This window comes from Hyperolius riggenbachi, chromosome 5, assembly GCF_040937935.1.
Source record: "Hyperolius riggenbachi isolate aHypRig1 chromosome 5, aHypRig1.pri, whole genome shotgun sequence".
Classification (NCBI taxonomy): domain Eukaryota; kingdom Metazoa; phylum Chordata; class Amphibia; order Anura; family Hyperoliidae; genus Hyperolius; species Hyperolius riggenbachi.
In genome coordinates, this window is record NC_090650.1 from 29,985,034 (window position 1) to 30,003,777 (window position 18,744).

Here is an 18,744-nt window from a genome sequence, read left to right on the forward strand (position 1 = left end):
CACGGGTAAGTATAAATCCTCTACTGCCACTTGGCTCAGGTATGCTTTAAAGAACTGGCCAATCAGCGAAGAGGATTTTTTCATAGATAAGATCCCAACTGGTTTGGACATCAGGAATAGCTTGGATTGTACAATGCTGGGTATCATTGCAATAGGATCTTTTGTGTCAATGGAAAATAAGATGGTTCGCTAAAATTTTACCCTGTTAATGGGCATCTTTAGTGAAAATAATATGATAGTATGATGATTTGGAAATCATGTAAATTGATATTAATTATATGGCCTCAATTCACTAAGATCATGCTAGAGATAATAAGGCAAGAGAAAACTTACCTCCACACGTGAGAGAGTTATCTTATCTCTTCATTCCTTAAGTTACCTCTCCTGTAGTTAATTTACCTCCTCTGTAGTTAATTTCACATGCAGCTAATTAACAGCTTGTCTTTAATTCTGGAGTTATTTTAAGGATTGGAGAGTTAATTTAAAGACAGAAGAGTTAACTTTAGGCTTGCCTGAGGTAAAATGTTTCCTGAATACTACATGCCTTATCACCATGGTAACAACTCTAGAAGAGTTATTAAAGACAGGAGATAAGTTTAGTGAATTGAGGCCAATGTCTTTTGCTAAACATATGCTCATTGCTTGTTATCCCATTTTTCCCTGATGTAGGATTTTGGGATATTGTTTATTGTATCTTTTGTTTCATATTGAGTCAGATGTTTTGCAGTGGGTGGGGGATGTGAACTGCAGCCAGAGGCCATGTTGTTGTAATAAAAACTCCTTCACTTGACTTCTTTGGCTCAAAGGAAATGATGTTTTAAAAAAGATCTTTAAATTACAGTTAGGGCATATTCACAGTGAGACGTTACAATTTAATGCAACGTTAAAGTTGCAGGCTGTCTGCGTTAAGAGGTAACGCACTGCAAGCAGTGAGTTACCACAATGCAACATTTTCGATAATGTCGCACTGCAATGCTAATCCTATGGGTCATAGGATTAGCATTGCAGTGAGGTAAACTGCGTTATAAGACTTTATAATGCAGCTCCGCAATGTGGCACTGTGAATGCGGCCTTAATTTGAAAAAAAATGGAAAAAGTTACACTTACCTCAATAATATATAAGGTTTACAGACGCCTCCAAGCATAGTCCCTGGGGCCCCTGTGATCATGGGTGGAAGGGGAGGGGGCTGGAGGGGCCTGCTACTCTTCCCTCCACCAACTACATGCCGGGCAATGCAATACTTACCTGCTCCAGTCCGATAAGTCTCATCCATGCTTCACACCCGCAAACTGCTGCGATTAGCCTTCTCCCATTAACATCACCGGTGTGAGTCACATGATCAGGAGCCAGAAGATTGCAGCAGAGTGTGTGTGGCTGTGAAGCATGCAGGAGTCCGGCAGCACTGGAGCAGGTAAATATTACACCGGCTCCATGTGTACCCAGCATGGCGGGAGGAGGTGAATTTCTTATATATTTTTTTCCCTTTATTAGCTGGCTGCATTTGCGAGTGGAGGGGGGTTGAGCATTTTAGTTATGCCGCTGCCTCCAAGCTCCTTGTTGTGCCTGGCTACCCCTCCGTATTGGAGCTGTAGCTCCCATTCACAGCTCCGGTGGGATCTCCAGGGTACAAGTTCATCCATGCTGCTTTTCTGTATGCACCATGTAAAGCTGTGTGTAGCAGCCGGGAGCCTCCTGAGTAAGAGCAGTTCTGAATATTCGGTAGCGCGATCCACGAGGATGCGCTGAGTGGACAGCTCATGTGGCGCACTCCGAGTGTGACCATTCGGAGCTACGAATGGAGCTAGGACAGAACAGTGGCGTAGTGGTTAGCGCTCTCGCCTTGCAAGTGCTGGGTCCCCGATTCGAATCCCAGCCAGGTCAAACATACAAGGAGTTTGTATGTTCTTCCCGTGTCTGCGTGTGTTTCCTCCGGGCACTCTGGTTTCCTCCCACATCCCAAAAACATACAGATAAGTTAATTGGCTTTTCCCTAAAATTGGCCCTATACTATGATACATGCACTACACGATATAGACATATGACTATGGTAGGGAATAGATTGTGAGCCCCTCTGAGGGACAGTTAGTGACAAGACAATATATATACTCTGTACAGCGCTGCATAATATGTCGGCGCTATATAAATACTTAAATAAATAATAAGCAAGATGGAGGGGAGGCCGGGGACAATAAGGAGCTTGGAGTTGTCTGGAGACCTTATCTATTATGGAGGTCACTAAAACATTTTTTCGTCCTTTAAAATGTAAGTTGTCGAATCACAGGACAGTTTTCCACTTCACCATAGTCTATATTGAATGAGTCTGGGCCTAGAGAAGGCAGTAAGGTTTCTGGATCATGTTCATATATATCAGTGATGGCTAATCTTGGCACTCCAGCTGTGGTGGAACTACAAGTCCCATGAGACATTGCAATACTCTGACAACTCTAAGCATAACTCGGGGAGGCAGAGGCATGATGGGATTTGTAGTTTTGTCACAGCTGGAGTGCCAAGGTTAGTCATCACTGATATATATATTTATTTTTTTTTGCACATGAGATTTGCAACTAGGCATATGCAGTAATTTCCATTAGATAATGTTGTGTGTTTTCAATACAATGCTGTCTGCGGTCCTGAAATTCCAACCAGTGTTGGTTTTTGGCTTTGTGGAAGCAGAAGCGGTACAGAGGGACACAGTGGAGGCAGAAGTGGTATAGAGGGACACAGTCGAGGCAGAGGTGGTACAGAGGGACACAGTGGAGGCAGAGGTGGTACAGAGGGACACAGTGGAGGCAGAGGTGGTATAGAGGGACACAGTGGAGGCAGAGGTGGTACAGAGGGACACAGTGGAGGCAGAGGTGGTACAGAGGGACACAGTGGAGGCAGAGGTGGTACAGAGGGACACAGTGGAGGCAGAGGTGGTACAGAGGGACACAGTCGAGGCAGAGGTGGTACAGAGGGACACAGTGGAGGCAGAGGACCAGAGGTGGTACAGAGGGACACAGTGGAGGCAGATGTGGTACAGAGGGACACAGTGGAGGCAGAGGTGGTACAGAGGGACACAGTGGAGGCAGAGGTGGTACAGAGGGACACAGTGGAGGACGAAGTGGTACAGAGGGACAGAGTGGAAGCAGAGGTGGTACAGAGGGACACAGTGGAGGCAGAGGTGGTACAGAGGGACACAGTGGAGGCAGAGGTGGGTCAGAGGGACACAGTGGAGGCAGAAGTGGTACAGAGGGACACAGTGGAGGCAGAAGTGGTACAGAGGGACACAGTGGAGGCAGAGGTGGGTCAGAGGGACACAGTGGAGGCAGAAGTGGTATAGAGAGACATAGTGGAAGCAGAAGTGGAGGCAGAGGTGGTACAGAGGAACGCAGTGGAGGCAGAAGTGGTACAGAGGGACACAGTGGAAGCAGAAGTGGAGGCAGAGGTGGTACAGAGGGACGCAGTGGAGGCAGAAGTGGTACAGAGGGACACAGTGGAAGTAGAAGTGGTACAAAGGGACACAGTGGAAGTAGAAGTGGTACAGAGGGGCACAGTGGAGGCAGAGGTGGTACAGAGGGATGCAGTGGAAGCAGAAGTGGTTCAGGGGGACACAGTGGAGGCAGAGGTGGAACAGTGGAGGCAGAGGTGGGTCAGAGGGACACAGTGGAGGCAGAAGTGGTATAGAGAGACATAGTGGAAGCAGAAGTGGAGGCAGAGGTGGTACAGAGGAACGCAGTGGAGGCAGAAGTGGTACAGAGGGACACAGTGGAAGCAGAAGTGGAGGCAGAGGTGGTACAGAGGGACACAGTGGAGGACGAAGTGGTACAGAGGGACAGAGTGGAAGCAGAGGTGGTACAGAGGGACACAGTGGAGGCAGAGGTGGTACAGAGGGACACAGTGGAGGCAGAGGTGGGTCAGAGGGACACAGTGGAGGCAGAAGTGGTACAGAGGGACACAGTGGAGGCAGAAGTGGTACAGAGGGACACAGTGGAGGCAGAGGTGGGTCAGAGGGACACAGTGGAGGCAGAAGTGGTATAGAGAGACATAGTGGAAGCAGAAGTGGAGGCAGAGGTGGTACAGAGGAACGCAGTGGAGGCAGAAGTGGTACAGAGGGACACAGTGGAAGCAGAAGTGGAGGCAGAGGTGGTACAGAGGGACGCAGTGGAGGCAGAAGTGGTACAGAGGGACACAGTGGAAGTAGAAGTGGTACAAAGGGACACAGTGGAAGTAGAAGTGGTACAGAGGGGCACAGTGGAGGCAGAGGTGGTACAGAGGGATGCAGTGGAAGCAGAAGTGGTTCAGGGGGACACAGTGGAGGCAGAGGTGGAACAGTGGAGGCAGAGGTGGCTCAGAGGGAGACGCTGAGGGAACAGGGGGACAGAGGTGACAGTGGGGGCGGAGGTGGAACAGAGCAGGACACTGACGGCACAAGGGAACAGAGATGACACAGAGGGGGACCATGGACTCACAGGATTGTACATAGGAGGTGCAGGGGACAAAGATGACACTGTGTTCCGATTTAAGAATGGATTCTGGTTAAGACAAACCTACAGTTCCCATCTCGTTCGTTAAGCGTGGGACTCCCTGTATAGTGTGTAAATGCTTTGCAAGTCATCGCATTCGTTTTTTAATTTACATTTCACAGAGCGTCCCAGCTTTTGGAAGCGCTGTAGTCAGACAGCTCAGCGCCTCCCCTAGTTGTGTGCGGACAGGTGTGTAATGTAGCCGCGCGTGTGGAGAAGTTCATTCGCCCGTGTTCCGCATGACATCGCGTGCAGGCGCACAATCCAGAAGATAATTCTCATTCATTTCTTATAGGGCTTTTATCTGCATCTGGCTCCCTCTGCGAGCCAGATCATTTATTAATAGAGCGCAGAGCTTGTCCGTGGCAAGAGGAGACGCTCATTGGCGGGGAAAAGATTCCCAAGACATACGTGCCATACATATAGATTAAATATACAGTAGTTTAAGAAGGAATCGCCTGCTAGGTTTTCCTCAAAATCCCAGAAAGTTCTCTTTCTTGTGCCCAGATGGTCGCAGGGCCAGGCAACGAAAGCACTTGCTTGGGGCCGCAGTCACTGTCTCAGGGCCCCAGGCAAGGTAGGTATGATGTGGCTACTGGCAGCCTTGGGGTGAGGCGAGGGCGGCTCACTGGCTTTCCTAAGTGCTCCCCTTTTCGTCCTCCCTCTCCTTGCGGACTGCGGGTACACAGGAAGATACTCAAGGCTTCTGAAATTCCTGCACTGACAGCTCTCTTCCGCAGCACCCCCCGGCATCCTCTCCATGGTTACAGCAACAACATGTGACCGTACGTTCCCGGTGCGTCACATGACAAGAGACACACCGCACGTGCAGTCACATGGTGCTACTGTAACCATGGAGAGGAAGCCGGGGGTGATGCGGAAGAGAGCTGTCAGGACAGTGTGGGTATTTTCCTGTACCCACACTGTCCCGCATGGAGAGGGAGGGAGGGGTACTGGTTGAAATGGGGGCACATCTGACTATAGGGGAAATGGGGGCACATCTGACTATAGGGGGATGGGGGAAAGGGGGCACATCTGACAATATGGGGATGGTAAAAAGGGGGCACATCTGACTATAGGGTGGTTGAGGGAGGGAGGGCCCAAATCGACTACTTTGCTTAGGACCCCATTTGGCCTTAATCCGGCTCTGGATGGTCGTCCCTAATCTTGTTATTCTGCTATGATTTATTCTCACTTCTCCTAAAAATGCCTTTTCTAGATTGTGACACAGTAAACGTTTAAGAAATGTTGGTGTGCCCATACATGATATAGTCCCAATTGTATGTACAGTCAGTAATATAAAGTTATCGATTTTGCACTGGAAATCAAGGTACTTTTGCTGAAACAAGGCGAAGAGACCTCGGCCCCTGAGCCTTTTTTACCGGCCCCCCCACACACAAATTGTGTTATTTATAGATGCGGTCAGCTACATCTTTAAATATTGTTGGTACGCATATAGAATAGCAGTGCTTTCACCACCCATCCACATGGAGGCCAGAAAGCAGTAATTCGCTGGTTTCCAATCCAATTCCACATCAGGTGACACTGCTGTCCACTGCAGGTTGTCACTTGGGTAAAGGCTCATACACACATCAGACTATAGTCTTTGGAAAATGAAAGATCACAGACCAATCTTACCCCCTTCATGTAGTATGAGAGCCATACTCTAGTCTACACAGTCTTTTCTATGGAGCTGAACTCCACATCAGACAGAAATCTTTGCAAGATGCTGCACACACAGATGCTGTACAGACACAAAAGATCAGTATCTGCAAAAGATCTGTTCCTGCCAAAGATCCGTGCCTGCAAATTGCAACGATACTCTATGAGATCTGCAGATCATCATACACACATGATTTAACTGACATTCATCTGCAGATCAAGCAATCATCCGCAGATCTGAAAATCCATCCTGGTGGATCTGATCTGCAGATGAATGTCAGTTAAATCATGTGTGTGTGATGATCTGCAGATCTTATAGACTATCATTGCAATTTGCAGGAATGGATCTTTGGCAGGAACAGATCTTTGGTAGATACTGATCTTTTGTGTCTGTACAGCATCTTTGTGTGCAGCATCTTGCAAAGATTTCTGTCTGATGGGGAGTTCAGCTCCATAGAATAGACTGTGTAGAGTATGGCTCTCATACTACATGAAGGGTGGTAAGATTGGTCTGTGATCTTTCATTTTCCAAAGACTATAGTCTGATGTGTGTATGAGCCTTAAGCTTCACTGTCTGGCCCGCAAAGTCTTCTACATCACTTTATGCATACTCTGGCCCCCCGGGAGTCTGAAATACGTTGACCTGGCCCTCGACCCCTGTCATAGACCATCCCTGCAATGTTACCTCCAACTTTGGTGTGTCGCCAGTTTATGTATTGTACGATTGTACAATAAGATTGCTGTGAGTGTGTTTGTGTGTGTGTTCGGGGGAGGGGGGGGGGGCAACCTTAATGTGGACCTGAACTCTTGCACAGGACAGAAGGAAAACATAGAAATGCACCCTGTATGTTTTTGTGAGTTAACCAGTTCGGCCTATCTGGACGAGTTTCCTCGTCCAGATAGGCACTGGTGCTGCCGCCGGCTCGTGCGCGCGATCGGGCGCGCCCCCGCGCGCGCTCCCGCTGCCTGCCGCTAGCCCCCCGATCAGTGAATGGGAATATAATTCCCATTCACCGATCTAACTTCCCCGCAGAAATACCGACGCTTTCTCTCCAGAGAGCGCGGTATTTCTGCCCCCAGGAAACAACTCCTCAGCATTTTAGTTCCTAGATGCGAGCTGGTTCGCATCTAGGACTTTTTTCACTGTGGCCATCTTGTGGCCAAATAGTAAACTGCACCCACATACATTTTTGATTAAAAAAAAACATTATTTTACATTTAAAATTAGCAGTTTCCCTCCCACACCAAAAATTACCCACATACACTTTTTTTATAAAAAAAAAAAAAAAAACAATTAAAAAAAAACAAAAAAACAACATAAATAGTTACCCAAGGGTCTGAACTTTTTAAATATGCATGTCAAGAGAATATGTTATTATATTATTTAAAGTTATAAGCTTATAAATAGTGATGGACGCAAATTGAAAACATGCACCTTTATTTCTAAATGAAATATCGGCACCATAAATTGTGATAGGGACATCGTTTAAATGGTGTAATAACCGGGACAGATGGGCAAATAAAATACATGCGTTTTAATTACGGTAGCGTATATTAATTTCAAACTATAATGGCCAAAAACTGAGAAATAATGAATTTTTTCCGTTTTTTTCTTATTCTTCCTGTTAAAATGCATTTACAGTAAAGTGGCTCTTAGCAAAATGTATCACCCACAGAAAGCCTAATTGGTGGCGGAAAAAACAAGCTATAGATCAATTCATTGTGATAAGTAGCAATAAAGTTATAGGCGAATGAATGGGAGGTGAACGTTGCTCGGATGCATGAGATTTTCGGCACTGCGGCGCTGAACCGGTTAAGCCTGTCTAATTCCGCCCTCATCTGTGACTAAGCACAAGTGTAATTTAATCCCTCAGCCTTGTCAGCTGCCTGGCAAGGCAGAGAGTTAATTGGTAAATACAGGATGTTAACAATATGTCAGCTTCCATGAAAGCAGGAAGTAGAAACACTGCAGATGTATTGCAGGATTTGTATCAACTATAATAAAGAAATGTTTTTCTTTAAAGGATATCATGCTGATGCGTATCTTCTAGAGCAGAGAGGAAGTTCTGAGTTCAGGTCCGCTTTAAAGGCAATTCGAAGTGAGAGTGATATGACATTGCCTGGCTGTCCTGCTGATCTACTGCCTCTTAGGGCTCATTTCCACTATAGCGAATCTGCATGCGTTGTCTGCATGCGGATTCGCACAGCCAATACAAGTGGATGGGCCTGTTTCCACTTGTGCGTTGTGCTGAGCGTTTTTGTGTGCGGGGAAAATCTGCACGGCAGAGCCGTCAGAATTCGCTCCCCGCACACCGCTAAGCGAATCGCATACAATGTATCTTAATAGGGAAATCGCATGCGGTTTTGGCATGCGTTTTCCCCCGCGATTTCGCATAGGAGGTAATGTTAATTTACACAGGCAGTGACATGGTTAAAATCGCCCACGTACTACCCTATGCGAAATCGCGGGAAAAACGCATGCAAAATCGCACCCGCATGCGATTTCGTCTGCGGCGATTCCGCACCGCACAAGTGGAAATGCAGCCTTATACATTTAGCCATAGACCCTGAACAAGCATACAGATCAAAGGTTTCTGGCTGAAGTCTGACAAATTAGCTGCATGCTTGCTGCAGGTGTGTGATTCAGACACTACTGCAACCACATAGATCAACAGGACTGCCAGGTAACTGGTATTGTTTAAAACGAAATAAATCTGGCAGCCTCCATTTCTCTCTCACCTCAGATTCCCTTTAAAATGTACCTGATGGTACCTTAGATGGGGAAGAAAAAAAATTGAGGGTGCATTCACAGTGGGACGTTATTGTCCTGCGTTATAAAGTCATTATAACGCAGGATAAAGCAATGTAATGTTAAGAATATATAAAGTCAGCGCAGGTCTATAGTAATACAGCTTTCGTCATTTTCTGGTATACAGGATCTTCGAACAAAAAGGTAAAGAAGCAAGGCTTACCAGATTCCAACAACCCACATTATAAGGTTGTAAACGAGTTGGATAGATGGTCCGCAGAACTTTCAAATGGTGTCGTTTCACCAGCAATGTTGCACACCACAGATTCCTCCGGAATGCAGTAGATATCCTGAGGTCGCAGAGACTCGCCAAAGGGGAGTCCAGTAGGACAGTGACATGAAAGAGATGTACGGCACATCCCTAAAGGCGACAGGCGGCACTTTATTTGAGGTCTTCTATTGACCATTTTATGCGCGCTACTTTTTCGGGGTTCCCAGTGCACGGGCCCCGTATGTGAGTTTTCCTTTCTCCTTGTTTTTAAATTGTTTTATTTGTTATGTAATAAAGACGGTTTACACTTAGATGTGCCGTACATCTCTTTCATGTCACTATCCTATTGGACTCCCCTTTGGTGAGTCTCTGCGATCTCAGGATATCTACTATATTCCGGAGGAATCTGTGGTGTGCAACATCGCTGGTGAAACGACACCATTTGAAAGTGCTGCGGACCATCTATCCGACTCGTTTACAACCTTATAATGTGGGTTGTTGGAATCTGGTAAGCCTTGCTTCTTTACCCTTTTGTTCGAAGATCCTGTATACCAGAAAATGACGAAAGCTGTATTATTATAGACCTGCGCTGACTTTATATATTCATTGCTTGTGTGGACTTTTGGACATTGTCCTTCTCGGCTGCGGTCGCCTTCTGCCTTGGCGCTGACACTTGTTGTTTATTAATGTAATGTTAAGCCTATGCGACAATCACAGTGCGACGTTAAGGTTGAGTTGTATATGTTGCATTATGGAAACTCATTGCTTGCAGGGCGTTACCTCTAAAAGCAGACGGTAACAGATACAGAGAGGCATACTTTTCATTGCCTGTATGCTCCACTGTATCTACTGTACGGTGTAATGGTTAAGGGCTCTGCCTCTGACACAGGAGACCTGGGTTTGAATCTCGGCTCTGCCTGTTCAGTTAGCAGCTATTCAGTAGGAGACCTTAGGCAAGTCTCCCTAACACCGCTACTGCCTATAGAGCGCGCCCTAGTGGCTGCAGCTCTGGCGCTTTGAGTCCGCCAGGAGAAAAGCGCAATATAAATGTTATTTGTCTTGTTACCACCTTTTTTTTTTTGCATTGCGTTGTAATGCTGCGTTGCGACTTTAATGTTGCATTACAACACGATGTCCCACTGTCAATAGGCCCTCATACATACCTGGGGCTTCCTCTACACCTCTTTAGGCTGATCGCTCCCACGCCATCCTCTCTGGCCGTCTCCGTTAGGCGGGCCAATAAAGCCGCCAGTCGGCTTCGGTCTGTGCATGAGCAGTACGGCTGCGCACTCCCCCGTTGTGCTCTCATGGACGGGAGTGTTCTGCGTCTGCGCAGGAGTTATAGTGCTGCACAAGCACAGAACGTCCCATGGCCACAGGAGCATGACAGGGACGCATGCGGCCGGGCCGTGCGACTTCTATGTTGTACCGGGCCGTCCGGTGGGGGATTGGAGCGTCCCTCGGAGACGAGGGAGCGATCGGCCATGGCCGAAGGAAGCCCCAGAAATATATATTTTTTTATTTTCAGTCCCCATCTTAGGTTCCCTTTAAAGAGAGATTGAACTTCTTCCCAATCAGTAGCTGAACCCCCATTCCTATGGGAAATCTTTTTCTGGGAAAGATCATCAGGGACGTCTGTATGGCTGATATTATGGTTACCCCCCCCCCCCCCACACACACACACACAGTGTGATGTCATGACCATGGTCCTGAATGTCTCCTGTCTGTGAACCTCATTGCATTGTGGGAAAAAACAGCTTTTTTTTTCCTACTGCCAAGCAAGCCGTATCCCCCTCTGTGCATAGAACTCTCAGTAACAAACATTCCGCACAGATCACCTGGCAGGGCTAAAGATGTCACCACAAGTGATACATTTCAGAATATAAATCAGGGACAGGAAAGATTTTACAATGGGCAAACAATGACTAATTCATCTGTAAATGTTTATTGCAAAAAATAAGCAATTATATTCATTATGTTATTTTTACTACAGGTACTCTTTAAGCCTTGTACACACATCCAATTTTAATTGGCCAATGACTGGCCAACTTTACCACCTCCATATAGTCTGAGAGCTTTGAAAACTATTGTATTGTGTTGAAAACCGATTGTGCAGATAAGCTCTTATACTACATGGAATAGAACCAATGATTGGCCAATCAATATTGGATGTGTGTAGCAAGTTTTAGCCGATATTTCCTCTTCTTCAGATTGAGCACAGTGACTGGATATTATTGCTGACCTCTGGTCTTGTCTCCTGCAGGTGTAACACACAGGACTACATCTGGCACAAGGGGCTGCGGTGCGAGTCCATTATCACCGACTTCCAGGTCATGTGCGTGGCGGTGGGCACGGCGGCGCTGGTGGTCCTCCTCCTCTTCATGATGACCGTCTTCTTTGCCAAAAAACTCTACCTGCTCAAAACAGAGAATTACAAACTGCGGAAAAGGAAGTAAGTGACCCCAATCCCCGAGGATTTATCCTCAGCAGGTCTCAGTAAAAGTCTAAAGCCTGGTACACATTTACAATTATGATTGGCCAATCACTGTCCAATTTTACCACCTCCATGTAGTATGAGGGAGGGCTTACCTACACAGTCTGCTTATAGTATAGTATTCAATCTCTGTTGTCCCTAATACTGGATTAGCTGCATGCTTGTTTCAGGTGTGTGATTCAGACACTATTTATGCAAGAATGCTCAGCAGGACAGCCAGGAAACTGCCATTGCTTCAAAAGAAATAAAAATGCCATCATATCCCTCTCAGTTCAAGTGTACAGATAGTACACTTATGAATGACCCGCTGATGCCTGGCTGATACCAACGGCCCTTCAGTTTGTGACATTTGATTCTGTGGGAACAAGTCAAAGAAAGATCTTGTACCTTTTTAAGAAAATAGATTTTAAATAAAAATTTGACTAACATGTTTTTTAACCTTCTGAGGACCTCCTATAGTAAATCCTATGCCGCGCTTATGGCTGCTGAACTCTGATGCGGCATAGGATTTACGCCGCCTGCTCATTCCGCTCCTGCCACGATCGTGCGCTCCCGAGAGGGGAGATTCAGCTGTCACATGACAGCTGACATCTCCCCTCAGTGATAAGGAGCCATGGCGATTGGCTCCTGATCATGTGATCACTATGAGCGATGGCTGTTCGTAGTGATCACTATTAGAGCAGTAGTGGTAGGAGGGGAAGAATAGGATCCACTCACCTTCCTGACGTTCCCCCTAGCGATCATCGCTACCCTCCGCTCTGGCCGGCATCCCAGCTCGCTCTGACTCTAAGGTTATGTCCCGGCTTGATGACGTCATCAAGCCGAGACCTGGAACTTAGAGTCAGTGCGAGCAGAGATGCCGGTGTTGTGTCTGATTACGCTGCCTGTGGATTTGCGCTGCCCCGCATGCGCAGGAGGAGACTGTGCGGCCACATTTCCTATAGAATGATGCTGCTGGAGGTAAAATACTAAATATCTCCGCTCCCACACCTCTTACACTCCCCAAATTTTCAGGGTAGGGAGGGAACCCCCAGAACGACCTCTATGCCAAATTGCAGCCCCCGAGACCCGCTGCGTGCTACTCAGTGTGGAAGGGAGCTTCCGGGCAGCGCGATCAGACATTACACCGGCCAGAGAGGAGGGGGCTAGAGCTGCTCATCGCAGGGAGGTGAGTAAAGGTTGCTGGCTGTACTGGAGACACCTAGCAATACTGGGGACACCAATGCCTAGCTATATATACTGGGGATCTGGCTGCCTGACCCCCCCAAACGTGCCCCCCCCTTTCCCACATGTAAAATACACTGGTCCTCAAGGGAGGTTAGGCTGCCGGTCCCCAGAAGGTCAAACTGGTGAGATGACATTTTGCTGCGGTACTCTTTACTATATAGCGAGTTCTGATTTTGTACAGAGGGACACAGTGGAGGCAAAGGTGGAACAGAGGGGGGTGACATAGGTGACACAGTGGAGGGGCAGAGCAGGGGTGGCACAGAGGATACTGCTGAAGGCATGGGGGGAACAGAGGTGAAGCAGAGTGGAACACCGAGGACACAGGTGACAGAGATAGCGCAATGTATTGACTTATGGACAGATTCAGGTTAAGAACAAACCTTCAGTCCCTATCCAGGGCTGGTTCTCGCATGAAGCAAGGTTTAAACATTTGCATCAGGCGCAGAGATTACAGGGGCAGCATGTTTGCACTGTGTTTACACTAACAGCATGCAGTCAGAGTAGAAGGAGAAGCGAGAGGAGAACATACAAGGTGAAGAGATCATCATTGGGGAAAAGCAGCTTGTTGTGCTGTGTGAGGAGTCTGACAGTGGGGGGGGGGGGGGGAGTCAGGAGAGCAGCAGTGTTTCATTTGAATTGCACAGCAGAAGGGAGGAGGTGGCACTGCTGTCCTGACTGAGGAGGAATGGAGTGGCTAAGGGTGAACCAGACGGTGTGCTATTGAGTTGAGCTGCAGCATGTCATGTGAGAACATTAAATAAAGCAGAGTAAATTGAGCGCATCCTCTCAAGTTTACCTCAGGCAGCAAAAAGTCTAGAACAGGCCCTGTCCCTTTCTTGTTTGTTAACCAGTTACTACCTGCACAGCAGGTGCAAAAACACATTCCAGGAGTCAATTTATATTCATTCTGTATGACTGTATCACTCAGCAAAGATGAATTCTGTAACCGGAGTCCTCTTATGAAGAGGTGATATTACTCTGATGAGTATATTTCACCCCAGGAAGGTTCGGGGGCAGGATGGGAAGTTCCAGCATCGTTCTTGTCCGGCTGGTCTGCTGGGATGAAGTTTTCTGGCTGCCACACAAAGACTTATCTGTCGGCCCCCAGAACTGAGGCTGGAGAGCCCCCTGCTGTGCAGCAGCTGCTCTATAATAAGAGATTACAGAGGAGGGGGAAGGGAGGGCTGGGGGGATATTATATGGCGGACTGGCCAGGCACAGGAAGGAGGTGGGGGTCTAGCCTGCTTCAGCATTTAACACAAGTGCTGGTGGTGTGTTTATACATCAGGCCGACCTCTGATTGGACAACCGTTACTAAGTCTGATTAAATGCCATCATGTTGAGGAGGACTTCTATTGATGTGGTCCAGGCATGAAGCGATACAGGGAGGTCTTCAGATTGCCTGCTGATGTGAGGTCTTGTACCGACTACAGCTGATACAGAATACTGCTGCCAGACTGCTAACCAACCAACCCCGTCACTGCCACATAACGCCAGTAGTGCACTCCCTTCACTGGCTACCTATAGAATGGAGGGTCCTATTCAAGATCGGCCTACTGACATTTAAATCCCTGAATAATTTAGGCCCTGGATACATGAAAGATATGTTGCAGCTGCGTAGCAATCCCCGCATTCTCAGATCAACAGGTTCTAATAATCTAGTCATACCCAGAGTCCACTTGGAAACTTTTGGTCCCAGAGCCTTCTGTCATGCTGCCCCTACGTTTTGGAACTCCTTACCTCAACAGATCAGGACAGCTCCATCCCTGGACGTGTTTAAATCCAGACTGAAAACCCACCTGTTCAGTTTGGCATTTGCAGAAATATAACTTTTGTTGTGTGAATACTTCATCCTACTAATTACTGAATCTGAGAGAGCCTAAGCGCTTTGAGTCCTATGGGAGAAAAGCGCTATAGAAATGTTATTGTATTGTATTATTGTATTGTATGTCACTCTTTACTGCCCTACTGCTGCCTACATCACTGCACTGCGCATCATCCTAGACATGCTCAGTGTATTCTCAATTACAGTTCACCCCTAAAAAAGTTAAACCTCCAGCAGATCTTCCAACCCTAGTTCATGCCTTCAGCACATCACGGCTGGACTACACTGGAGGTAGATTAGGATGTACCGGGGGCCTAGGCAAGGTAGATTTGGGGTCCCCTTGAGGTATTTTTAGTATGCTGAAGTGGAGATAGGTTAGAGAAGTTGGCTGGTAGGCTCCTTGACACCCACTAGCAGCGCCGTTTCTATGGGCGTCTAAAGCGTGCCATCGCTCAGGGCGCTGGATTAAGCGGCAGGAGGGGGGCACAGCGGCGGGGGGGGGGGGGAGCGTAGGTAACAGCACCCCCTGCTGTGATGACGTGCCGCGTGTTACACCCATAACACGTAAAAATGTACTTGTTGATGTTTGCAATAGCTTACTGCACCAGCAGGAATGCGTAAAAACGTACGCATGGCGGCCGGCCGACTCCCAGTCGGCAAAAACAAAACTAGCTGGCAGCGGGGGACCGGAGGAGTCATGAGTGACTGCGTAGGCACAGGATGGCTGCAGGGGGCTGGTAGATGCTTCAGGTAAGTAAAACTCATATTTTTTTTTTTTAGAGTTAAGGTTCCATTTAAACCCAACACCCATATAGCCCATGTGAAAAAGTAATTTCCCCTTTACTCAGCCAATCAACCAGCCAAATTTCAGTAAGGCATTGGGCCCACTGGAGATCACATCACTATCTTACTACTAAAAACAGCATTTGCAAGAGCTATTTTAGGTAATGCGTTTTTCACCACTGCATTAAAGCAGCAGGGACAGCCATACTATCCCAGGAAAAAAAAACATATATAAGTAGATAAATACTTGTTCTACTTACATAACACATGTATTATACTGCACACCTTTTGGCTTCAGTGAATGTTATGTAGTAAATAAAGAAAAAACTGTTCCAGGCATTTTCCATCTTTACTGCCTCTGACTGAAGCCAGTCCTGATATAATTTCTTCCCTTACTCTTTTTTCACCTGCCTGAAATAGTGTATGCATTGTAGCTCTGTACTAAAGAATGCACTGTCATATCTAGCTTACTTTTGTAAACACATGAGCACAGCATAGATCATATTTCAGCAGCTTCTGCAGAGGGGTGAGGTGTAATTCCCTTCTCAGCCTCGTGTCACACTGAACTGCCCTCAGCCAATCAGTGAGGAGCAGGAATGTGGGAGGGGAGATAATAAGCTTCCCTCTCCCCGGCATTGTACCAGAAAGGAGTCAGGCTGACAGAGATAAGATTCATTATAGCAAAAACATTTATGATTATATTGGAATGCTTGCAATGCAGAGTGTATGTAGACTACATTAGAAACACAGAGCAGTGGGGAGATGAAATTTAATTTTATGGCTGACAATCCTGCTTTAACTGAATTAAATCGCTCCAAAAATGCTGCAGGCACTAAGATTGCAGCAAATCGCTCCTGGGGAATCACTGCCATAGGCTTTCATTAGCCTAGCGCTAGTCAGCCAGCGATTCCTAGAAAGCATAAATTGCAGCTCTAGTGGGCGTGTAAAATTAGACCAGACACATCCAGCTCATCCGCCATCAGCCCTATATATATTATGCACTATGTAGCGCTGACATCTTCATCCATGCACAAAAACAATTCATGTCCCTCAAAGGAGCTCACACTTTTAATATCCCGACCACAATCACTACAGCCAGTATGGGAATAACCTGGATACAGGAGAAAATCCATGCAAAGACAGGAAGAACCTACACACTCCATGCAGAGAGATGGCCTGGAATCCTACCTGGAATCAGCATATAACATAAATAGAATCTATCCAGCTATGTAAAATTCACCAATGTCGGTCGAACATTGGTACTTTTAAAGATCGATTGTGAAAGTTTTGTGTACAATTATCTGATGAGCAATCGTTTTGGAACCTTTTCAAGCGACTATAGTCTTATGGCCCATACTCACGGGCAACTTTTTGGCCTGTCGCCAGCACACGTGAGCGTGTGCGCGACAGGCCGGCGACAGCTCGTCGCCAGGTCCCTCCGCATACACACGGCGGAGGGACCTGGCAACTGATGCGGCGGAAGCTGTCGCTGTTGCTCTTCCCCCCACCGGAAGCCCAATACATTTCTCATCATGTTGCTGTCGCTAGTCCGCGTACTCACGCGGACTAGCGACAGTTCTGGCGGAGTTGCGGCGGCGACTGTCGCCAGGCGATTGAGCGGTTCAATCGTCCGGCGACATCAGCGACGGTTCGGGGTGCGCGCCCATGCAACGCCGCATACTCACGAGCGACCTGTCGCTGCAACACGCGCGTGCCGCGTGTTGCGGCGACATTTGTAGCCCGTGAGTATGGGCCATAAAGTGTGTACGCAGCTTTACACACCTGAAACAAGCATGCGGCTAATCCAATCAGACTTCAGTCAGACATCTGATCTGCATGCTTCTTCAGGATCAGACTTCAGTCAGACATCTGATCTGCATGCTTCTTCAGGATCAGACTTCAGTCAGACATCTGATCTGCATGCTTCTTCAGGATCAGACTTCAGTCAGACATCTGATCTGCATGCTTCTTCAGGATCAGACTTCAGTCAGACATCTGATCTGCATGCTTCTTCAGGATCAGACTTCAGTCAGACATCTGATCTGCATGCTTCTTTAGGATCAGACTTCAGTCAGACATCTGATCTGCATGCTTCTTCAGGATCAGACTTCAGTCAGACATCTGATCTGCAAGCTTCTTCAGGATCAGACTTCAGTCAGACATCTGATCTGCATGCTTCTTCAGGATCAGACTTCAGTCAGACATCTGATCTGCATGCTTCTTCAGGATCAGACTTCAGTCAGACATCTGATCTGCATGCTTCTTCAGGATCAGACTTCAGTCAGACATCTGATCTGCATGCTTCTTCAGGATCAGACTTCAGTCAGACATCTGATCTGCATGCTTCTTTAGGATCAGACTTCAGTCAGACATCTGATCTGCATGCTTCTTCAGGATCAGACTTCAGTCAGACATCTGATCTGCAAGCTTCTTCAGGATCAGACTTCAGTCAGACATCTGATCTGCATGCTTCTTCAGGATCAGACTTCAGTCAGACATCTGATCTGCATGCTTCTTCAGGATTAGACTTCAGTCAGACATCTGATCTGCATGCTTCTTCAGGATCTATGATCAGCGTAGCAGAGAGTAAAGCAGGTCGGGCGCAGGTTGCAAAATGAAGTGAAAGGGATAGCTTGACAGTCGTTTCGCAGGTCTCCCTTTTGGCCTCTGAAGAAGCAGGGAGACCTGCGAAATGGCTGTCAGGCCATCCCTTTCACTTCATTGTAGGTAACTATCTGTACCTTGCTGGATTAAACTAATTCTGGAAGTTTGCAACCTGTACCCGACCTGCTTTACTCTCTATTACGCTCATCGTTGAATCTTTGGGTGGTGAGTGTGGATTTTCTCCAGGATCCAGTGTGCAATCCTTGAATCCGGTCTGCATGTGAGTGCCAGACATCCTTTTCTTCTGCTACCCTGACGTTTTTTCAGGATCTATGTAAATGACTCCAGGAGCACATACAAAATGCATCACATAGGACATAAAGATGCATCTAACATTTGTAAAAAAAAAAAAAAACAACACCTTGATTAAACAAACAAGACTTTTGTGATAACATCCAGTGGACTAGTGAGACTAAAGTGGAAATTCTTGTAATACATTGGCCCTATAACATTTGGTGTACTATAACACAGCTTACTAGGGTAAAGTAAATCATGCCCACCGTGAAGCGTGGTGGTGGTGGTAGAGTGATGTTGTAGGGACGATATGCCTGGGTGACTTTCCA

At 47.1% G+C, this 18,744-nt stretch overlaps 1 protein-coding gene across 5 annotated transcripts in view; it reads left to right on the forward strand.

Moving 5' to 3' along the window:
- CSPG5 (chondroitin sulfate proteoglycan 5) overlaps positions 1–18,744 on the forward strand; it is a 90,155-nt gene that overhangs the window by 50,325 nt on the left and 21,086 nt on the right. For all 5 annotated transcript variants that reach the window (XM_068235305.1, XM_068235306.1, XM_068235307.1 and 2 more), the window contains one exon: positions 11,452–11,640. In XM_068235305.1, coding sequence (XP_068091406.1) covers positions 11,452–11,640 — 189 coding nt within the window. The remainder of the gene's footprint in view (positions 1–11,451; positions 11,641–18,744) is intronic.